The sequence below is a fragment of the Lemur catta genome, chromosome 14 (genome assembly GCF_020740605.2).
Source record: "Lemur catta isolate mLemCat1 chromosome 14, mLemCat1.pri, whole genome shotgun sequence".
In the NCBI taxonomy this organism is placed as follows: domain Eukaryota; kingdom Metazoa; phylum Chordata; class Mammalia; order Primates; family Lemuridae; genus Lemur; species Lemur catta.
Genome location: NC_059141.1, coordinates 4,307,235 through 4,334,482, shown reverse-complemented (window position 1 = coordinate 4,334,482; position 27,248 = coordinate 4,307,235). Strand labels below are relative to the sequence as shown.

Sequence of the window (27,248 nt, the reverse complement as noted above, 5' to 3'; positions counted from 1 at the left end):
CCACCTTATTTAGGGGGTGGGGTGGTGGTGGTAGAAATGAAAATTGTCCACACTTTCAATATATGATGATAGTCACTAGGGAAGAGCTTATGCGAAGAAAATAAACAGGGCGCGTTGCTCTCTCTTCTGTAGTCCAGCGTGGCGGTTGAGCAATGACAGAGGCAGGGAAAGTGTCCAGTGCCATCTGGGGTTACTCTTGGATTTTCTTGTTCTATTTGTCATAACCAAGGGCAAGGGAGTTTTGTTTGGAAGGCAGGCAGTGCCTCTGGGTTAACCTCTGAATACAATCAGGAAATATCTTTCCTTTTCACTCAGGAGTGGTGCAAAGGCTGTCAGCCTCACCTGTGGACCGCCTGGGGGATGGGTCTGTGAAGGCAGTTTAATAGGATCCACAGAGCTTGGGTGCTGGGGACCATCTTGCTGTGTGACGTCAGGCATGGCTGTCATCCTGTCTTGCAGCCTCAGTTTCTCCAGCAGTAGAGTAGGTGACTGAGGATCAGCCTCGAAGTGTCCCCTTGAAACAGCATCCATAGACAGCAGCATGTGGTGGGCTCTTGGCAAATTGTAGCTGCTTGCTTATTGTTTTGTTTCTGGGGGGAATGCAGTAACATGTGAGCTTCCAGAGGAGAGCTGACCAGCACTTGCCACATGTGACTATTTCAGTGTAAATTTACATGAATGAAATCCAAGTAAAAATTCAGTTCCTCTATTATGCTTGCCACATTTTAGGTGCTCCTTGTTGTAGAACATTCCCATCCCACAGAAAGTTCTGTTGGGCAGGGCAACCTTAGGATGACACTAGGATAACAGCAAAGGAAATGCTAACTGGAACTCTGCCATTGGAGCCCTGACTCTGTCTGGGCCAGCATTTTCTGACAACTTAATTTGTCTTTTAAGCATTGAAGTAATTTAGACTTGAATCTAAGAAAATTCCACCATATAGCTCCTGCTGTTGTTTGCCAGAAGATATTCTGATGTTCCTTTGTTTGTTTGTTTGTTTTCTGTGATTATAGCATTTAAGCAAAAACACTCTCTGTTCTCTTTTTGTCCCCAGTGATGGATGTAACAGACATAATAAACGGAAAAGTAGACGATGAAGACAAACAGCATTTTATTCCCTTTCAGCCGTAAGTATGGAGCAATTCAAGTACTTAAGCAGATAGAATGTGGAAAATGTAGGTTTGTAATAATTATCTTTGTAATTAAGTTATGTTATATACAAGGAGGGATTTATTATTTATGATAACGAAAAATCTGTTTAGTCACTGTTACAGCACATGAATTTTTTGTAGCCATTGGAGTCCTGGGTTAAAGTTTGTTTATGGTCCTGGAAGTAGAAGATTTTACATGTAATCACTGAATTGCCTTGTCACGTACAAGGCACAGAATTACAATTCTGCTCTGAGCGTGAATGTCTCTTTACATAATTGATTTATTCTAGTAGCTATTCACATTTTTAAAACACAATACTTTTAAGATTTATCATAGGAGGTTGCTGTTTTTAAAATGGAAAACCAAACAAAATAATGATGAATTCTTTTGTAAAGTGAGAAATAAAGCATATAGTCATGCTACTGATTTTTCTATCTTGGTTTTTGCCCAGAGTGGACTATATCTGAGCTCATCATTATTTAGGCCGTGTCTAGTGTGACCTGAGGTCTTCAGAGGCATGGAAGTTAGGAAAGCCCTTGGAGGAGATTCTCTAAATTATCAGATTTGAAGGTAGAACTCATAGAGGATGTTGAAAGAACTGGTGTTTATCTCCCTGGTGATGGAATCAAGAGGGCCCTTAGATAATGGTCTTTGGCCACTTCAAGGGCGCTCCTGCTCCTTGGACAGAGGTGGAAAGGAAGTAAGAGGAATTAGAATGGCTTAGGTTGATTGCAAGAGGCATCTTCCCCCTGGGGGTATGAAATCTTAGAAGAGTAAATGGTCAGGTGGGTTGACATGAACTGTCACAGTGCTCTGCGTTCTCTCTTTTTCCTCATTTTTGTTTTTACTTAAGTGATTTCAGACTTGAAACATTTTATTTTAGAAAGTTTACATTGCTTCTAGGTGTTGCAGAGGAGTTTGGGAGACTGGTGGTGATCAGGTGGCTGAAGGAGCCCTGTCCTTGAGGGGCAGGAGATGGGAGGTCGGCTCCCAGAGATGGAGCCCCATGCTTCCTTCCTGATGGACCACCCCACTCACCCTGAGACTGGAGCACCACTTGGTGAAGATGGGCAGAATTGGCTTTCTTTGCAGGCAGGTGATCTGGTCAGATAGCTTCCCAAGGTTTTTTGTATAGTTCAGTAGAAGATTTTGCAATCTTCTTGGCACGAGAATAACAGAAAACCCTACGTCATCTGGCTTGAAGTCAGGATTGAGTTGTGTGTATCTCACCATGCACAACTGCAGGCAACAAGGGCTTTGTGGCTTAAATGCTTTAGGTTTACTCTTCTGTCCTATGTGGTAACCACTAATCCCATTGTGGCTGTTTAAATTAAGTAAAATTAAATAGAGTTAAGAACACCGGTTCTACTTTAAGTGTTCGGTCCCTCATGGGGCTAGTGGCTACTATACAGGGTGGTACATATAGAGCACGTTTCCATCCCTGCAGAAAGTTCTGTCGGATAACTTTGCTTTGGAATCTCATCTAGTGACGATAGTTTATAAAGAGAACACAATTCTGTGGGATCTGGAACTTTCCTTAGCCAACAAGGGGTATACCATCAGGAAACATGGGTAGATACTCAGGTAGCAAATGAAATACACCTGTTAAAATTATCATATTAAGTTTTTTCTTTCCCCCGTGAGAAATAGTGCAGCTTTGTGATGCTTTGAATGCTGTATTATCTGTTGGACCTCAGAGTTTCTTGATGGCGGAGTGCACTACTAAGTTGAAAATACTTGTTGCCTGTTAGTGTTCTCTGTGAAAAGTCATGGAAAAGAAAGCTTCAGATGTTATTTGAAAAGTGAGGGAGGTTGTCAGTTTTAGATTCACTGCTTTTCTACAGGACGTGTTACGAGCTATTTGAGCTGGCCTGCCCATTGCCACCATCTTCTTCTTTTAGTGAAACACCCACTTTAAAAAATACTATTACCTGGTTAACTCATGTAATCTGTGACTCCTTGCTCCATTAAAGGAAGACTAATACACAGATTCATATTTGCAGTGTTAGAAACAAAAGAACAGCCCGCTTTTAATAGCAAAATAAGCAATGAAACCAGTTCTTTGGGAAATGTCATGCTAATGAAACCTTTTTTTGCTCCATTAAAACTGATTTATTATCTCACAGGGTTTGTTTTAGGGAAGGAAGCACAGTGCACATCTCTCTCGCTCTCTCTCTTTTTGTCTTTTATAACTTGGTGAAGTAAATTTGAACAGTCCTCAGCTCCCTTGAGTGATGTGGCTTAAATGAAGGATAACACTGTCCTTGTTTCCAGGATTGATGTGAAACATTATGTATATGCTACATATTTTCTTGTTCATTTCTTGTTGTGCTTTGTTTTGCTACATGGTTTTTCTGTTTGCACATGTTGCCTGTTTGTATTTATTCTTTTGTACAGCACAGCAGCTATGAAAGGCTCCTGGTTCGTGGGCCCTAAAAACGTTGATGGTTTGCATTCGTAATTGCGCCATAATTTTACTTCTCCCACATGGTAGCTGGCAGTTGTGTTCTCCAAAGACTGTGCTATTCTTCTCACGTTTCATCATTTAAAGCTCCACGGAGTATATGGTCCGATGCAGTACAGTAGAAAGCTTCTCCAAGCAATTAGGTTCAAGGGATTTTTTTTTTTTTTAATCTTAATTGGGCTTTTCTCTTCAGACCACCTGCCCCTTGACCTGTGCTGTGTTCAGAATTATTGAAATTGGAGAAATGGCCATAAACATTCTTTGGGATTAAATGCTTTTCAATCATGTTACTTTTAGACAAGTTCCTTTTTTTCTTAAAAAAATGTCTAGTGGAAGTGGAGAGAGGCCTTGTGCAGGTTTATTTCCCGGGGAGCGGGTGGCCCTCGTTTGCTCTACTTCTCTCTCGTGGTTCAGCATTTTCCTGATCGATGCTTTTCCCTGTTTCTCTTGTCACCTCTCCTGTCCTCTGTCGTGCGTTGACTCATGGTGCCTCTCTCTCGCACTCGGTGACGATGGTCTCTCGTGTCCCCTTGTTACTGTGACCTACGGGTCTCTGTGCCCCTCTGTCTGCCGTGGTCTTGGCCGCCCCGTGCCCTGCAGGCTCGCGTTGGACGACGCCGTTCGACACAAGCCGCTGAACATGTCATCCCGTTTTTCACCCAGGGTGGCGGGGGAGAATGACTTCCTTCAGACTGTTATAAACAAAGTCATCGCTGCCAAAGAAGTCAACCACAAGGGGCAAGGTACGTATTTTACTGTTTTGTTTCTATTGATGTCCGTGAATGTGAACTTGGGACCATGTTGTCTGGTTTACATCTCAGTTTGATGTTGATCATGACGGTGGTGGTGATGACGATGATGTGTGTGATGGTTGCGCTCGTGTACAGCATGTGGTGTTCTGGCTTCTCACCTTGTAAGCGGTGCTGAGAGCCAGCCTCTTGGGTGGGAGTGGAGGGCAGAGCGGGCTGTGATTAGATGTTCAGAGAAATGGAGAGACGTTAGGCAGAGTCCACCCCCCGCCGTGCTGTGTGCTAATGGCTGCCACGTTGTATTCTGGGGCCCTCCCTCTGGCCCCCCGGAGAAAGTGGCTTCATTTGTGCAGACCCGTTCCCCTTGGCTTCTGTTCTCCAAGCGATTTCTCCTCCCCACTCCCTGCCTCACACGCATCATTTTTAATCCTACGCCGACACGTTTCCGAGCAGCTGACCTTCTGCTGGCAGAAGTAATGAATCAATCACCTTGGGCTGGTGACAGTTGGCACTGGGCTGGCCAGGAGGGCAGCCAGGAAACCACTGGGACTTCAGCCCCACCTCCAGCTCCAGGGGAGGTCACCTTCAGAACCTCACGGGTCTGTCTCAATCTTTGATCCATACAGACTAGCTATAAACTCAGTAGAGCTTAGGTGAATAGACCTGCTTCATTGTCCAGTTACCTTATGTCACTAGGCTTTTAAAGAACAATTATCTTGATTCATTTCCTGTTGTTCCAAAGGAGAGCTTGAATTGAGTCTGAAGAATGTTCTGGAGGGATCCCTTCTAGGACTCTGCAGGGACAGGCAGTTCTCTTCTGGTCCATCTCCCTGGCAAACAGTAGCAGAACAAAAACCCCAACCCAGAATGTTGATGAGACGTGGCCTCTGCAGACAGAGCAATTTAAGCTGACCCAGGATCCAGCTTCTTATAAATTAACAGCCCTCACAATTTGCACTTTAATTGAAAACCACAGGGAGGTCCAATTAGGGCTGTTTAGACTGGAGTCGCTCTCCTAATGCCAAGGTCCCTCAGCCCTTCCAGCAGGGGCTCCCCTTGGGTCTCCACTTTCTCTTGCAGAGTCATCAGAGTTCTGATCAACTTTTATTACGGAGTCATACAGGGAAAGTGGAGCTTGGCTTCAGGCCAGCAGGAAATCACTCGGAAAGAGGACCCGATGGCTGCCTCTGCCAGTCTCGCTGGTGTGTGGCCAAATTTGTGAAGCCGGCAGGGGAGAAGTAGGCATTTCCAGGTCACAGTGAGAATGAGACAAGAACAAGGATTGGTTTTCTTTTTTCAAGGGGATCACAGGTTCCTTCCCGAATCAAAATGCCCTTGAGCAACATGACTAGCACAGTTTTACCTGGAACCTGAATGTTTCTCCAGGGCTAATGCTTGGGTGGAATTCAGGTCACTCAAGGGAGGGACGAGAGATGTGGCCAGTGAGTTTGGTACCTATGGAATCGGCTGCTGGTTTGCAGGGCGTTGCCCAGTGGTGCTCCTCTTCTCACCGCTGGCAGCCCAGGCTCAACCTGATGCCTGCGTGTGACCATCAAGTTTACAGGGAAGGGTGCCCAGAGCAGGACGGACCCCAAGGAAATACTCATCTTCACAAAGAACCAGCAGGTTTTCCGCCCCTTGTCTGTTCGCACTTAATGTCCTGTCTCTTCTGAGCTCACCCCTGGGCCTCAGCCTGTGTTAGGTTTGCACCAACATGTTTCCTTGTTCCAATAGACAAAATCCTTAATATTCAATCCAAATTATTCTGATCCCTGAACCCAGAGGTGTTGGGTGTTTTATGTGGACAGCCAATCCACAAGCACCCCGGGGGCATCTGCATTGTTTGAGCTATAATGTATGCTAATTCTTTTTGTTTTTCGTTACTCTGGTTAAGCAAATGTCAACCCCAAATGCACTTTTTGTTTGGTGAAAATTGGCCTCATTTTCTCCTGTGAGGACAGCATTTTAAACATAACATAATCAGGAACATTTAATCTGCATGTTTAAATTGTGTTGCAGTAAATCTAATGGTGTCACTAATGTACTAGCTTATGAACTAAGATATCTGAGCAAGTTGGTACTTGTGGGAAAGAAAAGGTGTTTGAAACACAGGATTTCTGATTGTGGTATTAAGTGTTCCCTCCTCATTTCTTTACCTTTGACCTCCGTAAATAATTGCTTCAGCACATCCTGCAGTCCTCAGAGAGTGTCTTCCTGCCGGCTTTATTCCATGGACCTGCATTCTCCTGGGGGGCTGTAGGGCTCAGGCCCCAAGCCCTTAGCTGCACCTGGTGTTCCGGTGAAGCCCGGCTCTGCGTCAGCCATGGCGATAGTTCCCCGTGCACTGCTGCGAGCGTCTCCTTGACTTGCTTTGCTCTGCTGGGAGGACAGAGCTGGGGGTTAGGGCGAGGACGTGCCTGGCCCTCTGCAGGTCCATGTGCTCACCTGTTCTGCAGGTCCAGAGCTGCTGCTGACTCGGGTGCTTTTGTGTGAATGAGAAAAAGGGGCCTCATCAACTGGGTGATCGGGGAGATGCAGTCAGTGCCAAGGCATGGGGCTTCATGAGCAAAATACAGGCAGGGTTTAGCTCCCACTCACCTTGTTTTGTCAGTTCCCTTGCCAAGTGCACATCCTGAGCAATGATCCTTGTGCCTCTGTCTGGGTGTCATCCCCTGATGCCTCATTAGGGACCTCCTTCTATTAGTTATTCTTTCCTTCTTCAGACTCTCCCTCCCACGATCTGGAATTTCATATTTCAAAAAGAAAAAATGTATAAAAGGAAAGGAAAGAAGAAAAAGGAAACACCAAAAAACAATTCTACCTGGAACAATACACCTGTCCCTGTATGTTGACTCCTTCTCTCCTCCTCTTCTGATTTTTACGCTTGGATCTTCATCTTCCCTTGCCTTTGTCCCTCTCCCTGCCAGCACCTGCCCCTTCCTTCCCGCCCGGAGCCCCCAGCTGAGGTGCTCGGGGACGTCCTGCTGGCTCATGCAGACCTTCCCCTTCCTTTGGGTCTCATTTGGTGCAGGTGGCCACACGGATGCCACCTTTCCCGGTTTCCCCTGTCCTCTCCGGCTTCTCCTTCCCTGTGTGAGCCCTGAGTGTGGGGAATTCTGCACACGCTCTGGGATTCCCTTCTTTCCCTGCCTGCCCTGTGCACTTGCCTCCAGGGCAGCTCCACCTAGAGCAGGGTTCCCAGGCCAGGGGATGTGATCCCAGCACCTGCTCGTGGGCGCGCCCGTGGCGGGCACCATCTCTGCTGCCACCCCTGCTTCCTCCGTTCTGCTGATTTGGCCTCCACACTGGTCTTCCTTTGCCCCCCATGGTTGAGTGCAAGTCCTGTCAGCTGTCACCTGGCTCCTGCAGTGGTCTCCCGGCAGGGTCCTCACTTTGCTCTGTGCTCCCACCTACGGGTCCTACACAGCCATCAAGTCGGGCCCTGACACTTGCTGCTGAACACTTCTTTGGGCTTCCCGCTGTCCAGGTGGGTGTCAGGGCCCCGCAGGGTGGGGTCCCTGCCGCCTGCCCAGCCTCCTCTCACTCTCCCCCTGCCGGGTCTCGGGGCTCCAGCCACCTGGGGCAGGCGCAGGCCTGCTGTCCCCTCATTTTGTAGCTCTCAGCCCCGATGTCCCCTCCACAGAGGAGCCTCTGTGCCCCTAGAGACTGCAGTTTTGGGGATGCCCCTCTTACACCCAGGTCTCTTCCTATAAGAGCTCTTCAGAGTTGCACATTTCTCTGAGAGAATTAATTTGACCCTTGCAATGGGTGATAAGCCCCGGTGGGGGCCAGTGTCCACCCTGAGTTTGCAGTGCCCAGTGCGTGCCTGGCGCACACGAGGTCTCGTTAGATACTTTTGGGTGATCAGAGGGGCTCACTCGATGGCAAGAGGAAAGGGGGCTCCAACAGTTCCTGGCAAAGAACACAATGTCTCCAGAGGCTTTGACTTTCCCGATCCCAGTGAACATAAAACTGTGCAAAGGAGAACGGTGCTTCCAGGACAGCTGTTACGAGGGTGGGCAGTGGGAGGATGGGCGTGAGGCATAGGGCCGCAAGCAGGCAGAGCCAGTCCTGGCAGAAGCAGCGCAGCGTGGAGGCCTGGAGCCCCAGAGCCCCGCAGTCATCTCCATGGCTGCCCAGGGGCAAGGGCTTGAGGACGAGTTCTGTGAGCATCTCATTTTTCTTCTACCCAGTACAGGGTCCTGAGCTAAACAGTTACCAATGATTGGCCCCTGCTCTCTGGAAGCATCTGGAGCCTTTGATTTGCTGCATGTGTCTACTTATTCCCTCTTGTTGTTGCTTCTCATTTGAGTACTGCCCAGGAGTATTTATAGAAAATACAGTTCTCCGTCAGCCTTGCAAGGAAGGAGAGGCCTGGGCATGTGCTCTTACACGCAGGCCTTGGCAGGGTCACTGTGCTCTCTCCAGGGTGCCATTGGCTCAGAGGGTTTGAAAGTCTTCATTTTCCCCATTGGAGAGAAGGGCCTAGGGTGGCCGGGGCATTCATTCCTCCTTTTGTGTGACACGGAGGGACTGGCCTCTACGGGTGGCACCTGTCCTAAGCTGGGTGGGGCTGGCCCGCTGGGGGCCTGGCAGCCCAGCGTTCTGCTGCTCACCTGGGGAGCGTGATGCTGCTTAGCTCCTTGACACCTTGGTGCGTTCCTGAAGCTGTGAATCACCTCCTGCATCCTCCTCTGCTGCATCCTTCCTGGGAGACTAGAAAGTGACAGTCATCTCAGCCCCTCCCAGAGAAATGTTGCCTGCTGATTTGTCTTCAGTGTGTCCCAACTCAGAAGAGCCACTCGGCAGCCAGATGAGCACAGCAGTGCTGACGCGCTGTCACCAACCCGTTGGTCACTCCAGGCGGGGCTAGTGTTCCAGCTTGTCAGGTGCAAGCAGCCCGTGCCAGGCACCTCTCGCCCGGCCCCGCCCTCACATACTGACCTTTGCTCTCAATATGTTGAATTGCGAATTCAAAGTTGCTTATTCATCAAATTGGTTTTGTGGAAACTTCTTCTAAAAATGTATAAGGATAAAATGTGACTAAAAACATCCACTGTTTTTCCAGGTTTGTGGGTAACCCTGAAATTACTTCCTGGAGATATCCATCAGATTCGAAAAGAATTTCCTCACTTGGTGGACAGGACCACGGCCGTGGCTCGCAAAACGGGGTTTCCGGAGATAATCATGCCTGGTAAGGACAGACCCCCTCAGGGCTGCTGAGCGTGGCGTGGGGGCAGCTGGCTGCAGGCAGTGCTGTGTGGGCGGTGACGGCAGCACGCGCTCTGGCGAGAGGCGGCTGAGCTGTGGCGGCTGATGTGTAGTTGCAGTGTGGTCGCAGACCACCCCTGTGGACAGGGGCTGCAAACATGCACCTTGGCCACGTGGATGGGTGGGTGAGCTCCCCCCAGCTGCAAGGGTGGTGTGGGGGCAGCACAGACACCCAGCAAACGTGTGGGTAGACCTCGGATCAGGAAGGAAGGAGGGTCAGAATGCAGACAGCGCGTGCACCTGGTACCTGCTCAGCTACTGTGAGTTATCACAGTGGTAATGCTCTGGCCCTGGCGTGGACTTCAAGCTGACTAACCCAGTAACAGGTCTCCATGTTCTCATTAATCTCTTACATTTGCAAAATACTTTTCAGATTCCAAATGATACTCATATTAATAATCTGATTTGATCCTCAGAAGACTTGGGAAGCATGTTAATGTTTAGCCTTTATATCTGTGTGATACTTTTTGGTTTGCAGGTAATGCTCACGTTGATAATCTAACTTGATCCGCCTAAGGGTCTTGGAAGCCAACATATTGGCATTGGACTAATTCCCTTCAAGATTGCACCATAGCCTAATGACACGCCGCTAATGAGCGGTGGAAATGGGGACAAACCACCCATGTTCGACAACCACGCGTACCTTTTTATAGGCCTCTGCTCTGTACTCACTGGGAGAGGTGGCTACTCAATGCAGATACTGAAGAGTTACTGCTTTGCTTATTTTAGGGCAACTTTGGGACGTGTTCTTTCTACTCCTTTTGTCTTTCAGGGCTGTTGTGGGTCACTGAATGTCTGATAAGTTCATATGAAAGACATATCAAATTGGTCAGACCGAGTAGTAGCCTTACCTACATAGGAAAAAAAGGGTGACATTTAGCCCATTAAGTCTATATGCAGCAAGTTAATTTAGACTTATTAATGAAAGTAGACTAATTCACGTAGTTATTGTTTGTATATGGATTCGAGATGCAAATTTATAGATTAGGATGAAGTCACTGACAATATGCATTCATCTCGGCAACCTTAGGATGTCTCATGTTCAAAGGGAAACCGAGGAAACTTCCAGTTCATGCCCATAGTGTTTCCCTTATAAGTGGTGGACTTAAAAGGTAAGTCTGACCTCTTAGATCGTCTCATGATTGATTCACGGGGAGATCATACAGCTGATCATTGTTCTGGCAGGTTCCATGTGCTACATCCTGGGGTCAGGGTCTCACAGGAGGGTGTTCTTGCTTGTGTGAGTCACCCACGTTCTGGGTTGGCTGTGTAGTCCCTGATCAGGCTGTGGGCCTCGGAGAGACAGCATGGGCGGTTTCCAGTCTGACCCCGCCTTTGCCCGGCAGAACCTGTGAATGGCCGTATCTCATCGACTGTCTTAAGAGATGTGCATCTTCTTCAGACAGTGGGATAGTCTGTCCTGTTGTCCTGTGGTGGCTCGTCTTCCCTCTTGTGCCCCTGGAACCTCGGAATTCTCCTGAAGCGTCCAGGCAGGAAAGCAGAGTTTTCCTTGGAGCTGGGAAGTAGCCGGGGTCCACTCCATTCTGCTTCCAGTTCCTTCCTCCCTGGAGTGAACCTTGTGACCTAGGGAGGCATTTGCAAAGGGCCTTTTGTGAGCACCTATCTGTGGGCTTACCTACCATAAATGAGGTCTTCCTTCTGAGATGGTCCTGGAGTATCAACCGCTAGGTGAATTTGGGAACAGGGCTGTGGGCTTAACCCAGCACATGTCAGTTCTCTGGCTGGTAAGGCCTTTAGGGAGCTGTTGTGGCCCTTTTTGATGATAGGTTTGTTTCATGCTAGAGTTTGCAGACTGAGAGATCATACGGTCTGCGCCTGTCTCATCGATGTGGTTGTTTAGTGGTGGGTGGTCCGGGAGGTTGAGTGTTTCATCCAGGGTCACACAGTGAATGAGTGACAGGTCTTGGATGGCAGCCTTGCCTCCTGCCTCCAGCCCTGCACTCCATTGGTCATCTCTGAGGTCAGGATCAGTGAGTGCAGCCGTGGGGCTGTGTAGTGACCTCCTGGGATTATTATAACAATCATTTTTAAATGAAAGATGAATTTAATAGCGGGATGCATTAAAAATCAAAAGAGAGCATTAAAAAAAGGCAAAACAAAAACCAAGAAACCACGGGGTGGGGGTTATTTTCCTTAAGGGATCTTTGTTCTTTAGGGCCATTTGCTGCTCTTGTTGGAACCGATTCCCGGCTCCTGTGGGAGAGCAGGAGGTCAGGGTGTGGGAGGTGCCACGCTGGCAGCAGAGGAGCAGTCACTGGTGGCGAGGAGTCCTCTAAATCATGTTGCTAATGAAGCTTGTGAAGTTTTCCCAGTAAGACCATTACCAGGGGCTTCATATGTTCTCAGTAGGAAGAAGAGTCTTGAGCTCATTTCTAGTATCTCTCCACCCTCAGCCCTCCCCCAGTTAAAGGCCCTTCTCACTTTAAAGTGCTCAGGTCTGTTTTGTTCTTCTCTCTGGGGCCCCATTTGGGATCCTGACAGCTGCTGCCAGAGAAGAGCCGTGCAGAAAGTTTCTCCCCAGACCCATCCTTCTTCCCTGATCCGAGGCTCCTGGTTCTGATTCTCAATCAGCTTTTCGTTCAACTCTTGGAATCCCCATGCCCTTTAGAAGAATGCAGAGGCAGCCAACGTTGCCAGTTACCATCTGGGTGTGCCAGTTGGTGCCGCCATATTCCGTGGCTACCGAGGACTCAGACAGCCACAGCCAGCAGTGTAACAAGGGATGAGGGGGTTGGTTGAGATGGGCCGTGGATGCTGGGGAGGGCATGGGCTGCGGCAGACCCACCAACAGCATTCGAGCCCCTCTGGGCGTTGGCTGCTCACAGAGGTCCTCTGCCCAGATGGAGAACCAAGCAGATAATTGGAGGCTTTGAGATTTCTCTTCTTTCCAGCAAGTTTTACGTTGATGAGTATTGCTTTTGTCGTGCTGAGATGGTTTTGTAGAAAATATTTCTTAATTACCTCATGCAGTATTTGTAGCATTCGGCGAGGCTAGGTAGCATATTAGATAGTCTTTGCAAAACTCATGGCCACACTATGAATAATGGACTGGTTTTAAAGGTATGATTCCCCTCCTTCCCAGGTGATGTTCGAAATGATATCTATGTAACATTAGTTCAAGGAGATTTTGATAAAGGAAGCAAGACAACGGCGAAGAACGTGGAGGTCACCGTGTCTGTTTACGATGAAGATGGGAAACGACTGGAGGTATTTTTTGCTGAAAAGGTTAATCTGTAGTGTTTAAATTTCACTTTCCAAGCATTCACCTTGGCTCTGCTACAGGATACAAACTGTCACTGAGGGGCTCTGTAATCCTGTTTCTCAGGATGAGCGTTGGTTCGTGTTTCCCTCTCTCCAGTCTGGTGTCCACTGGGTGCTGGCAGCCGGCCTGTCTCAGGGCATGCCTGTGGTCTTGACTATGCCCAACCATTTCCTGGGGTCTCATTTGCCATCCTAAGCCCAAGGCTGGAAGGTCTAGCAACCATAATAGCAGCATAGACACTACTGGGAGGGGAGGGTCGCCACCTCCTTTTGGTCTACAGCCAGCCCTTCAGTCTAGACCTAACAGGATGAATCAGGCAGCTTCCTGCAGGTCCTAATGTTAAAGTTGTTCAGGGCCCAGGGTCGTAACCATCAACATTTTAAATGTGTGAGAACAGGGTTTTAGGCTGGCTGCTGGCTTCAGATGGACCTGCCTTTTTCTTGCTGGGAACACATGCCATTTGCATTGGGGTTTATTGGTGCTCCTGGAGTGTATCTGTCCTAGCGTATGTAGTGGGAGATGGATGTGGTGTCAAGCTCTGTGAGGTCTAATGTGAACTCTTTATGCCTTCTTTTAAAGCATGTGATTTTCCCGGGTGCTGGTGATGAAGCGATTTCAGAATACAAATCTGTGATTTACTACCAAGTAAAACAGCCGCGCTGGTTTGAGACTGTGAAGGTATTACTTACTTGGTCATTTTATCACATGGGGTTGATCATGCAATGCTCATTTGTATCCCGAGGAAATCCCCACCTCCCACCCAGCCCTGGGGCTGCTCTGAGCCGGCAGAGTGGCTCTCCCAACAAAGTCATTCAAGGTTGCTAAGGAACCATGCTGGCATTTCTTGGAATACATTTACTCTCATCTCCTTTTGGACATAAAAATAGGACTTTCATGGAGACAAATGACAGAGTCTTTTTAAGATAGCTATTGTCTTTCTCTTGCCAGGTCTGTTTTATGTGTGGCATGCTGTCTGTACAGCAAATGGAAAGAAACAGAGATGGCAGTGTGTGGAGGTTATTGCCGTAGCGATGACACTGTGCATTTTCATAATGCCGCGTGCTCGCATCTCCAGGATAGCCCCGCTGTAGTAACACCTCTCCACTGCCAAGAGCTTGAATATTTGAAACCCAGGCCATGGGTCGGTTCTGGAATACAGATGTTAGATGTGAGAATTCAGGACAGTCTTTGCTTACAGGCAGGTGTATTGGTTTTTTTCTTTTACTGTAATGTAACAAGAAAGCTTTCTTGCTGCAGCTGCGGGCAGGTCACCACTGCTGCAGAGGGAATATAAACACCTCCATGTTGGAGCCAAAAACAAAAATGGCAACTTTTAAAAATTGAATCTTAACAGTAAGGACCAGAACATTTAGAAAAACATCGAGTTGTCTCAGAGAGTCAGAGGCATCCTTTGCAATATTATTTTGTTTAAATTTTGCAAGGGCATTTGCCTTTGGAAGAATCATATAGGGGACTAGATATACAGTATTTCCACCACCGCAACACAGAAGTGTTTATAATTGTACCTGATGTTTCCAGTTGAATGCAGCTGTTCATGTCAGAAGAGATGGGTAACAGGGCTTCAACTTCTGTTTCAATTCTTCCAGGTGGCCATTCCCATCGAGGATGTAAACCGCAGTCACCTGCGATTCACATTCCGCCACAGGTCGTCGCAGGACTGTGAGTAAACACTCTATTGCTCTGTGGCTTTTTCAAGGGACAGCTGGGGAAAGCTCAACAGGCCGCACTTACGCTGGATGGTTCCGGAACTTGGTTATCTTACTGTATTGAGGCCTGGAAACTTTAGCTCATTTCCCTCCTTCTCCTATTCCTGGGAAATGTTCTCATCTCTTTTTCGCTGAGTAGATCTCTGGAGGTCTTAATTTATTTCTCCGGTTCCTCCTGTGATGTACTGCAACTTTCTATTCTTTCTTTCAGTTTCCTGTCTTCTGTTTTGACTTGTAACCCTGTTCTGTCTGTTAGAAAAGTTTTACTGAACTATAACAAATCTCAAATATTGGCCCAATGGTCCTTGTCTTGGAATTGAAAACCTTGAAATCATTTTGTCTTCCTTGGTAACTCTGGGTGTCTGGAGCTCAGGCAGGGCTTTTGTCATATACGTTGGTGCAGTATTGACTATGGCGCCAAGACGTTAGGAGGAAAGAACTGGTGTTTGAATCACTCATCTCCAAAAAGAACTTATTATTGATTACTGAAGTTTGTCCCATCACATTTTGTTGAATTAATTGCCAACTAAGGACGTAGCCCAGTGTTAGACACTAAGACATCAGAGAAGACAGGCACCATCCCTGCCCCTCTGGGTCTGTGTCTGTTTGGCAGTGGGCTAACATATGGGACAATCAGTGACAATGAGAGTACAGTCTTGTGTGCTGCAATTGATCACATGGTCTGGGTGGCTGTACTTGTCACTGGTGACCCTGTGGGGGCCACATGGGTGGGGTGGGCAGCCCTGGTTCTTTGTGCTCTTGAAGACGCTTGTGCATAAGTCTCTTCCACATCTTCACTAGAAGATAAGAATGCCTTTCTCCTGGGGTATCTTGAAGGTCAGGCAAGATGGTGGCTGGCAATCCCTCTGCACAGTGCCTGGCCTGGAACAGGGGCTCCATCGTGGCCGCTGTTGCTGTGACAATGTGCCAATCCACTTTACTGTTTCTGAGGACCAGGCCTGGCCTGGGTGCTCCATGTGGTGTGGGGTGTGCCTAGGCAGAGGTGCAGGAGAGCAGTGGGAGAGTGAACTCATGAGCAAAGGCATGGTGTTGGAGGTGCTGGGAAGCCTGGGCCCACTGTTGTTCAGAGGAGTTGGGGAGCTTGGTGTGTGAGGTCTGCAGAGCTGGATCGCGGGTCCGTGGCAGTCAGATGTGCATACAGTGGGCGAGGCCAGGGACATGGCTAAACTAGGGGGTCCAAAATAGTGCGGGGTCCCTGTGGTGTGTGGTATGGGGAACGAGGGAGGGGATGGCAGCACCTGTGCACCCCTTGTCCCGTTCCAGCAGTGCTTGTGGACCTGGGTTTGCGTTGAGTGGGAGGAGCAGGGGCATGGAGGCCGGCCACCCCTGCCTTAGGGACAGAGCCAGGCCACCAGGTCCCAGACCAGGTTGGGCCTGCTAATTGTGCATGGCATCCCTGGTGGCCAAAGCTATAGGATAATAGTAACTGTCAATAAATTTTAGCCAACATCCACTGTGCTCAGACTATGCACGTAAGAATTTTACTCTGCTATTTGAATTAGTGAATAAGTCCCTGTGTGGGATCAATATTATTGTCATTACTTTCTCGTGTTACAGAAGAGAAAACTGGAGCTGAGAGAAGCCAAGTTATTGGCCCAAAGTCACCCAAATAGCTGGTGGAAGAGCTTTGGTTCCAACCCAGGTCCCTGTGCCTGAGCATTACACACCAGTGCCTAGAGGGACTGGCAAGGCCGCTTTTGTCCCTTGGTCTTTGTTGGGTTCTTGCTGTATACACAACAAGCTGCTAGAGTTTCTCCTCTTGCAGAACTTAGGTTTGAGTTGAGATGTGAGGTTAGTTTGCAAGAACCGACTAGGGAATGGCGGCCTGGGAGCGTCCCGTGAGTTAGGCACAGGTGCACTGTGAGCAGAGGGGGGTTGAGTGAAGGGGGAAGCTCTGGGCCCAGGTGTGTCCTCAGCCAAGGTGTGGAGGTCGTGGCAGGCTCAGCACATGCAGGAGTGAAGCGGCAGGGGCGGCACGGCACGGCTGAGTGGGCTGCAGCAGGCCCCAGACCCCCTCTAGCAGGGGAGAAGCCCGGGGTCGGGGGAAGTGGAGAGCGATTTAGGGCTCTCTACACATCACCCTGAGGGCCCAAGGAGGAAGCAGGGCAAGGAGAAAGTTCTAGAATCCACAGAGGATTTGGGTTAAAATCATACTCCTCCCTTTTAACAAGCTCATTCTCTTTAATTAATAAATTGAACTAGGGCAGAGGGATATCTCCTGTAGCATTTTAATTTTCAAAATCCTTGTTTTTCTTGTCAGTTTTAAGTACTTATTATAGACAAGATGCTATCACCCGACATACCAGGACACATTTGCATAATTAATGAAGTCTCCAGGGCCACAGCTCGTGGGGTTTTAGAAACATGTCAAGCATCGCAAGTGTGATGCTGATGCAATCCTGGGATGTCAGCTGCCGATGGTGGCCACCAGGGCCTCGCCAGCCAGCCCTGTGAGCAGATCCCTGGAACAGAAACGGGTAGAGGTTGGCCCCCTGAGCCGAATATGAGCTGTTCTCCACCCCACAGAGGAGGTGAGCAAAGGGGACAAGGACAAGATTTCTCACGTCAAGGTCTGTCCTTGGGATTGGAGAGTCTGGTGCTGATGTGATGATGTGACACCTTTCTGGCAACTTGTTAGCATCAATTCCAGATACATCAGGTCATGTGTCCTGTGAATTCTGCAGACTTGGGGCACTGGGTTCAGCTGGCCAGGAGCTGAGTTTCCCTTGAACATAGCCGGCTTGGTTGGGTGGGACCTCAAGGCGTGGGCAGCGCTGCCCATACCCTAGAACATGTGTCTCCTTCTGTGGGTCGTCAGGTTCTGCAAATTTATTCTAATATAAGTTGTCTACCCCGTAGCGGCTGCAGATGAGCACGTGATGAGAAGCAGTCGGTCCTTGGGTGTGAAGACGCAGAATGTTAGTAAGGGGACACTTATTTTGTGCACTTAGTGGTAGGTGGGATCAGCAGAAGCCATCTGCTGATGGTTATTGTCATACGTCCTTCCGGGCCCTGCTGCTTTCATGAAGCCATGCTTTTGTTTTCCCAGGTCAGCCCCAACTTAGGAGGGACTGTTTTTTGCCATCTGAACGTTAAAATATTTTATATGTTTTCGTGCCCTTTTGCAAAGTTATTTGTTAGATTCCTAGGGTGCAGATATTTTACTTCTGTTCCTTCCTTTATTTTTGATTAGTCTATCATTCATTGAACTAATTAGCCAGCATTTGTTGAGCACCTACTATGTGCGAGACACTGATGGGCACCAGGAAGGCAAAGATTATGAGGCATGTTATCTCATGCCGTGGGGTCTCGGGTGGATATTTTGAGCCCGACTCAAGGAGGGCAGGTATGTGACTCTTCCATTTCTGACCTCTGTCGTTTTGTCTCTAAAAAGAGAGGTTTGAATTCATAAAGATGATTTTTTAGCTCTGGGGCTCAATATTTCTGTGCCAGACTCAGGTTGCAGCTTGAGGAATCTGTATTGGACCCTTCCCTGAGTCCAGACTCCACCTGTCCTCACCTGACCTGCCTACCTTTCGCTCCCCGCCCACCACTCACCACCTAGTCCGGCCTCTGTCCTCACATGGGCCGCAGGGTCAGCTCCACCCGAGGGCCTCTGCGTCTGGCGTCTCTGCCTGCTGTGTTTCCTTCTTGCTCGTGTGCCGTCCACCTCTGCAGAGGGACTGTTCTGACCAGTTGATCGGATTGTCCCTGTTCTCACCATCACCCTGTAACAGAACACCAAGTTTTGTTTTCTTTATTGTCTGAAAGAACTTAGTTGTCTGTTGCCATCTCCCTAAGTAGCACAGATATTTATTGAGTACTGTTGTAAGCTGGCCATTACTTCACTCACTGCGAAATAGAAGTAAAAAAATACAAAAGGTCCCTCACATTCCAGGGCCCAGTGGACAAATCTAACAATGAACAACAACAAAATCTGCCCCCTCTCCCTGTCTCCCTCTCACCACATACATGGTCTGGTGGTGATAAGGACTAAGAAGGAAAATAAATCAGGGGAGGGGGAAGAGTGTGACTGGGCTGCTAATTTGCTGTTTTAGAAAAGATGTGGTGTGTTCGGAGGAGGTGACGTTCCAGTAGGAATTCAAATGGGGTGGGAAGGCGAGCCCCACGTGCAGGTATCTGGGAAAGGAACTTTCTTGCCAAAAGGAACAAAATTACACATTCAGATCTTTAGTGCATTTGTAATTTATGTGAGTAGGTATTGCCAGGCAGGAATCTTTTGTTTTTCTATGTTGACAAGCAGTTTTCTCGGTGGAGTGGTCCTCCCCTTCCCGGCCTCTGCCATGTGCCCTGGCCTTGTGGTTCCAGCTCTGCCTGTTCCCGGTGGTCTGTGTCCCAGCGTCCACATTATTGTTGCATGACAGTTACTCTTGGTTTCTAGTGCTGTGGCTTCCCTACACACCCCTCTTCAAAACCATCTGCCTTCTTGGCCCTTCATGCTGGATTCAGTTTTCAAGTTCCATAACAAATCTCTTCTGTGAGATTTTGATCAGAATTGCTTTGAATTTACCAATTCATTTGAGAATAGCTGGATCCATTTATGATAGGAGTCTTCCTCCTGGTGAACGTGGTCCATTTTTCATATATTTAGGTAGACTTTAACTTCTGTCCATACAATCTAGTAATTGTTTTCATAAAGGTAGCCTCTATAGCCTTTTAATGTTATTTTGTCGTGACCGTTTTGGAAGGCGATTATTGATTTTTTTTTTGTTTGTTTTCTGTTTTTTTCTTTTTCAGCTAAGGACAAATCTGAGAAAATATTTGCACTGGCATTTGTTAAGCTGATGAGATACGATGGTACCACCCTGAGAGACGGAGAGCATGACCTCATCGTCTACAAGGTACACGGTCTCATTGGTGCCATGTTGCTGAAGGTGCCTGTCCCAGTCCTTTCTGGGCTTCCTGACCTGATGTTGCATTTCCCATCATTGTGGGAAAACTGCTCTCCAGCTATATTGAATTATGTAAATGAACATTTCTGATGACCAACACTTTTCCTGTTCCTGATGAACGAAGATGATGTATAATAAAGCATTAGATGCCATATACAAATGCTGTGAACATGAATTCATCCACAGGAATAGTGGAAATTATTAAAGTACACCATTTAGCACAGTACAAAAAGCAACTATTCTGATGGTTATGAGGATTGGGGATAAAGCAGGATGGAAAACACTGTGTCACTGTTTGTGAATTGTGTTTGATGTGTTGCACAACTACATCCACAGGCTGAAGTGAAGAAGCTGGAAGACGCCGCGACGTACTTGAGTCTTCCCTCCACGAAGGCGGAGTTGGAAGAGAAAGGCCACTCGGCCACGGGCAAGGGCATGCAGAGCCTCGGGAGCTGCACCATCAGCAAAGACTCCTTCCAGATCTCCACCCTGGTGTGCTCCACGAAGCTGACCCAGAACGGTGAGTGCGGGCTTGGAAGCGTGTTCACCCCGGGAGTTCCCCATCCTCAGCCCTGTCTTTCCCGGGCTCCTCACTGAGCAGCGGCGTCTTCTGTGGGTGCGTGAACGCTGCCTGTCGGTCATTCTCCTCAAGCCTCAGTGATGACCTGAGAGGGTGTCGATGGATTAGGAAAGAGGAGATGGCATCTGCTGTTAATAAAATTCACACTCCATTTTGGTCTCAGGATTAACCTTAAAGGGAGATAAAGCAATGGATTTACTCCTTAAAATGCATTTTGGCTACAGGAAGGTAGCATGGCATAAGGGAAAACGCAAGAAGTTTGGAGTCAGACCAAGGACCTGGGATTGATATGCCCTTGGACAAGGGGCCTCTGCACCTTTCTGAGTCTTACTCTCCTTGTCTGTAGACGTAGGGGTCATTCCTGCCTTAAAGGTCACCTCCCTCTGTGTCTTTCCCATTCCCAACAACTTGCTGAGATGATTATTTTATTTTAAAAAGTTGGTTTGGGTAGATTTTCTAGTCTCTCTCGCGATGTGAGATAAGGTGCCCCGTGCTGGTTCACATATGCCACAGCTCAGCCCTGATGCTGCAGATCCCCCCTCAGCAGAGCCCCGTGTCCCTGTGCTGGGGTGGCCAAGCTCCTGCGAGCTCCGGCACCACTGCTTGCAGCCTCCCCCGAGGCTTCGCGCTCTCCGGCCAGGGGCACTTGTTATTCAGAGCACACCCACGTTGTTGTTTACGTTGTTGTTGTCCTCCTGTCTGGAAGAGGCAGAGGTTCCTTTGCACAGATCTTACATTTAAAAATTGCATCCCCCAAATGTGGCTGTATCACAGCTGTGCAGAGTGACTTCATACTATCTGGAAACTGAGCTTGAAAATCCAATTTTTTCCTCTGAACTGTCCGATATGGATTTTGATTATTAATGCCTCTTGCTATCATGCATTGTGTCTCTGAGGGTTGTTTGCAAATCATGGCAGTAGTATTAGATTTGCCTGAGGGACAGTCATTGTTTGGGATTTAACAGGTTAAAAGTAGGACAAAAGTAAACCCATCACGTGGAAGCCAGGATAGTGCAGTGAAAGACGCACTAGGTGTCCTGAGTATTTGGGCGCATGTCAGATGCTTTTTAGGACTTTCAGATGGTTTTAAAACTTCTGTGTCCGAGCTTTCCACTCTGTTGTTCTGGGCTATACCAGCTACATTGTCCCACTGCTAGTCTCGTGAGTAAAGTGCTAGTATGGGGGCAATGAGCCACTCAAATGTTTTAAGGTCATTGGGATATATTTGTCTAATGTGACCTTCATCGTCATGTTTTGCATGAAGCATCCTAGCTTGTGATTGTGCAGTGATTTCCAGGAGCAAATGAAAAGCTTTACCTGGGGGGTTGGATCTGTGCGCCCATGCAGGGTATGGGGTAGAGCATGATGCACGGGGAACTTGCAAGTGTGGCACCCAGGGAACATGTGGCTGGCAGTGCAGGCCCTGGCTGGGAACTGGGTTATGGAAAGGTTGCCCCTGTAGGAACAAACGTTACTCTCTGGATGTGGCCCTGATATAGCTTCACTTGCCTGGCAGATGACAGCATCCAGGCCCTCATTTAACCCAGGGCAAAGGTGACATCTCCATGTGGGTCACCACCCCACATATGAGGCATTTTAGCATTTTGGTAGGTTCTGGAAGAATGAGAGCTGCCATTTTCACCGTGTAGGAAGCCACTGTCTCATCCAGGGGTCATGTTCCAAAAGCATGTTTGGAAATTGTTATTTGGAACTTGAACATATATTTCTCCTTCAAAACAGTGTTCTGAACAGCAGGTGGGCTATGAGGCCCATCCACAGAATACTTCTCAGCCCACACATCCCTGGAGAAGAGGACTGAGAACCAGGATTTCTCCTAGGGTTGGTGTCCCTCCCTGCTTTCCTCTCAGGCTCCTCAAATCTCAGCAGCTGCAGAGCAGCTCCCTCCTGGAACCGAGGGAGTTGGCCCCCTGGAATCTGCAGCAGCCGTTGCTGGGCAACAAGGAGATTCCTATGTGATGCTGCGCACCAGGAGGGAAGGGGGACATCTTTTGGCTTCCATTTCCTATCAACAGTGATTCCTCTTTTTGGGATGGTGGCATGTCAGGTGTGGGCGAGATGAAGCTGCTCCAAATGGCATCTGCCATCCGTCGACTCCCAGATTCTCATTTGAAGGAGTCATTTTTCTGAAACCCATGATTTGTTACTGCGAAGTTCCATTACTTAGAGCGGTGGCTGAATTATTCATTGGAGTTTATATTAAACATCTCTGTCCTCAGCATTATGTGATGCTGTGGGGGACATGGAACGAAGTAAATGCTGGGATTCCTCTCCTTGATTAATATATAATTGGAGAGAAAGGAGTCATGAAGCAAAGTCATTGCGGGCCAGACTATGAGGAGTCCTGGCACAGGGGCTCAGCGGGGAGAGTGTCATCTGACGTGGGCAGCCTCAGGGGGCCAGGCAAGCTGTTTGTTCCAAACACGTTCCCCCTCCTCCAACGTGTTCTTCTAACTGCTAATGAGCCCTGTTGTACTTTCCCTCAAATTGACAATACAGTGTGCCACCACTTTGGATGAATGGGACCCAGATTATTAATTAGTCTTCATTAGGGAAACATTGAAACTCTTGTGAGATGGAAATGTCCCTTAACCCTGGGACCGGGTGTGTGTGTCAGACAGGCTGTAGCCTTTCCCCTTACTTCACTGTCAACGAGAAATTAAAACATGTTAACTTCCGCAACGAATGGGGAAATGTCTCAACGTCCAGTCAGCTCTTGGAATGGCTGCTGCCTTCAGTACTTTATGCTGGGCATCATGCTAAGTGCTTCCTACGTGTGACATCAGCCGTGGTACCCACCGCACATTAGGCATCATCGTACCCGTTGTTCAGATGAGAAAACTGTGGCAAAGTTACTTGGCCAAGGTCATGTATTTGCCGAGTGCCCCAGCTAGTAATTAAGCCTGCGCTTTACATACTCATCAATCCCTTTAGGGGCTGCGCTCTTTTCGTTTTCCCATTTTTAACTCTTCCTTTTGTCAGCTATACTTGGGGCAAAGTAAAATAAATGAAAATTTACATTTTGGTGCTTATGACACATATGCCTTTTGTGAGATTTGATCCTGAAATTATAGTGGATGTCTGTTTTCAGTGAAATTCTCCCTATGGCCAAAATGATATTTTTCTTTCAGTATTAAGTAGGGTTTTTCTTCTTCTTTTTTTATGGAGACAATTTCTATAGCTGAAGTTGGTTCCAGATGAGCATAAACAGTAAATTAGATGTACTTGGTAATTGTATTTTTTTAAGTAATGGGATATTAATATAACTTCAAGTGAAAATTGTGTAGGCACATGTACTTTCCTAGAGAGGTTTTGGATTCTGTCTTCTTACCTTAAATAACATATTGATACCTTAAACAAAATTATTTCTGGACATTGTCTTACACATTGATTCTTTAAAAACTAGTATATTCAGTCTTTGATTTTCCTATTAAAAAGGCAACAAACAAATAAAATCATAAGAAAACAAAGAGGTATTGAAGCCCAAGCCTGGGCAAGGGCAGGAAGCTGAGCAAAGAAGTGGTCCTAATTGTCCTGCGTCATTGTAGCTGTAGGACTGTTACCTTGGCAGGTTCAGTACTTGCATTTGTATCAGTTATTTTATATTAATATTATTTTATCTACAAACAGATAGAAGCTTGTTCTTGATCAGGAAAAAAAAAAACACTTGGTAGAAAATGCCACGGCAGCACTTTCTGGGTGGGCAGCCTTCCTCCAAGCTGTGTGATGCTTTGAAACTGCCTTCGTGTAGATTGGTTGGCTTTTAGGTTCCTGAATGCATTTTTAAAGCTTCTACATGGAAATCATTTCATGGCAAATGTAGTTGGAAATAATGCATTCAACCGCACTAGGAGTTAAGTATGTTGCTGCAAAGTAATGGAATATTTAGTGAGTGAACCTTTTAAAACAGGGTTGATTTCTCTGTTCAAAAAGTTTTATAGAGAACCCTATGCGATGCACAAATGAGACGTAAAGTTTTTGCTGTGAAGAGCTGACGTTCGTTTTCTGTTTCCAGTGGACCTTCTGGGGCTGTTGAAGTGGCGCTCCAACACCAACTTGCTGCAGCAGAACTTGAGGCAGCTGATGAAAGTGGATGGCGGGGAAGTGGTGAAGGTAACATCTGTCCCTGGGGTTGTTTTCTTTTTTTTTCCTCTTTTCTTATGTCTATTAACACATGTAGGTGCTGATTCCAAAAGTAGTACAGGGTTCCGGTTAAAATCCCTTTAACAGATAGTGACATACGATTCTAAGCGGGCAGAGGACTTCTTGGATTCTGGTTTGAAATGACTGTCTGGGTTTGCGTGGATGGGCTTTGGAATCAACCTAGTGTTGGGTTCTGATTTTTCTTATGATGGGTCCTCACTGCAGGACTGACAACAGTTAAATAACCTCTTTAAGCCTCGCTTTCCCCTACTAATAACAGCAATGCTTTCTTCGTGGAGTTGTCACGTGAGTTAGATGAGCTATAGTAGCCTGTGCTGGCACGTGGGAGATGTCCAGTGGGTGTTACGTCTTTTTACTGTTATGATCATTGTGATGACCATCATCTGTATTATCAGCCCTGGCTCACGACTCCCTGAGGTCCTCTGTTAAGTGACCTGGGGCGGCGTGTGGTGTGGTAGAAAGATCACAGCACTGAGAGACTCGTCTTGGCTATCTTCTTCCCATGTGACCTTGGACTCATGGCTCAGCCTCACGCATGGCAGACTCTGGAGCACTGCCTGGTGCTATTATTTATTCAAGCCCCCGCGACTTCGGTACCTTATCTGTGGGGGAGGGCAGTCAGATTAGGGTGACCTGACATCCCTTTGAGGGCTCAAATTTTGAGATTCTTGATTCCATAATTGTTTGTGGTTCTGATGTTTTCTACAGCATTCAGGCTCTCCCTTGCTCTCACACACCACATCATTTGCTTGAAGGACTTCCCCTTGTACGTGAAGAGAGGCGTTTTCATTTCAGCATGTTCTGTTTCGGCTGGGGGATGATAGACTAGTCACCAGCATGTGGCATCTTGTAGGTGTGGTCTTTACCCCCGGGTCAGTTCCTCACCCTCCAGCAGAGGTGGTGGCAGGAGGAGACTCCCTTATCTCTGTAGACATTAATTACTTAAAATGGCCTTAATTAACTAGCCTTGTGCTTAACTTCAGTATAAATTAATCTGGTTGCGCCACTTTCCCGAGTTTGTTGCATAACCACTCAGACATGCCCTCACTAATCTTGAAATTTTAATCATCTTCTCAGTCCTGGTTTTCTCCCAGTGGTTTGGACGATGTTAATTGCATTTTAAACTTCCCTGGGTTCTATCAGTTGCCTGATTTCAGATGGAAACTAGGAATAAGTGAACATACTTTAGGAGATACACAGTTAATGAAATTTTGTCTTGTTTCATTTTTAAGTTCCTGTGTCATATCAGGAATTAGTCGCATTTCTGTTGACCTGGTGGCACAACTGCCAAGAAAAACCTGGAATCATCTTGTCCTGTTCCCTTCCATTCCCCATGTCTAATATAGTATCACATTGTATTTCTCATCCCTGGAAATGTTTTCTTATGTCCTTCTCTCCTTCCTGTGCACGCTGGTGCCACCCGTGCCTGGGTGGCCTGTCCAGTTTGTAGGACTTTGCACTTTCCCTTCCCCAGCGTGTCCCACACATGATGTGTGCCTGGAGAGCGAAACTGACTTGTCCAAGGCCACACGGGCTTGAGGAATTCCCAGCTGCACAGGGCTCCTTTTGCTCTGTTTAGGCACGCCAGTACATTTATTCAACGCCTCCCTTCTGCATATTTGTAACTGGTAATGGGAAGATGGCATTGCGTGATAAATTGAGGAAGGTATCTGTGTATTTAGTAAAAGATACAGTTTCCTGTGAAGGTGGAAAATGAACACGGTGCTTTTGGTCCTCCAGTGGATAGTTTTAAAGAGGGGGGCGGGGGTGCCAAGCAAAGCTTTCTTGGCTACATGGGAAGGACCTTCAGGCTGCCCTTGCCTGCACCCCTGTGCTCTGCAGCCCGACACGTGAGGCTGCAGCTCTCTGTGGTTCTGTTTCTGTGCTACTGACTGTGCTGTTTGTCTGGGTGGGACTGGTAGGCCTCCTTCAGGGACTCTGCATGAACCATGACAATTCAGGGCATGACACCTGGGGAGCCTGTTGGCAGAAGCATCAGGCTGTTAGAAGATGGCATCAGGTTTTGACCTTTGCAAAGAATTTCCAGTCTGAAAATGATGGAAAACGATACAGAAATAATGAGGTGGTGCAGACCTGAGTAATTACGGAATTGATTAAGCCCTTGATGTCCAAACCTTGGACATCCAAACCAAGAGCTTGGCTCTTGGAGTCAGGGTGGTTTTATTCCCTGCCCTTTGTTTGTTTGTTTTTAGAGCTGGGGTCTTGCTATGTTGTCCAGGCTGGACTTGAGCTCCTGGGCTCAAGTGATCCTCCTGCTTCAGTCTCCCAAGTTACTGGGACTGCAGGTGTGCACCACTGCACCTAGCTTATTCCCTGCCATTTGCATGTGACATTTTCTGGTATAAATTAGGCAGTAGGTGGCACAGCAAAGTGCAGTGAGGCTTTTATGCCATAATGGGTCTGGGATCTCTTGCTAAGATGGGAGGATGTCCTCTCTCCTGAAGGAGATCTGTGAGGCGTTTGCTGCTGTTGCAGGGTTCCACTGTACTCAGGTGGGAGCAGGTTCCTGTGGTTTGGTTTTTCAGTCTCAGGGATGGAGCAGTTTGAGATCCTCTGTGGGGTCTGGAAGGCCCTTTGAGTGTTGAGCATAGGCTGAACTGTCCAGGAAGAATCTGAACCAAACATCTGATTCAGCCTTCCTTCCATTGTCCTTGCTATGTGACCACCTTACCTGTTCCTTTTTATTTTCTTTAATAGTTTCATCGAGATATGATTCACATACCATAAAATTTACCCTTTCACTCTGTATGATTCAGTAGTTTCTAGTTTATTTACAGAGTTGTGCAGCCATCACCACTGTCTAATTTCAGAACATTTCATCTCTCCCAAAAAGAAACCCCATATCTATTAGCAGTAACTCCCCACTCTCCCTGTAACCATTAGTC

At 47.5% G+C, this 27,248-nt stretch overlaps 1 protein-coding gene across 4 annotated transcripts in view; it reads left to right on the top strand.

Moving 5' to 3' along the window:
* The window catches only part of DOCK1 (dedicator of cytokinesis 1), a 469,449-nt gene that overhangs the window by 79,303 nt on the left and 362,898 nt on the right, over positions 1-27,248 (top strand). For all 4 annotated transcript variants that reach the window (XM_045569235.1, XM_045569236.1, XM_045569237.1 and 1 more), the window contains 9 exons: positions 1,055-1,127; positions 4,280-4,359; positions 9,434-9,559; positions 12,740-12,864; positions 13,499-13,597; positions 14,527-14,599; positions 19,426-19,529; positions 19,917-20,100; positions 24,194-24,291. In XM_045569235.1, coding sequence (XP_045425191.1) covers positions 1,055-1,127; positions 4,280-4,359; positions 9,434-9,559; positions 12,740-12,864; positions 13,499-13,597; positions 14,527-14,599; positions 19,426-19,529; positions 19,917-20,100; positions 24,194-24,291 — 962 coding nt within the window. The remainder of the gene's footprint in view (positions 1-1,054; positions 1,128-4,279; positions 4,360-9,433; positions 9,560-12,739; positions 12,865-13,498; positions 13,598-14,526; positions 14,600-19,425; positions 19,530-19,916; positions 20,101-24,193; positions 24,292-27,248) is intronic.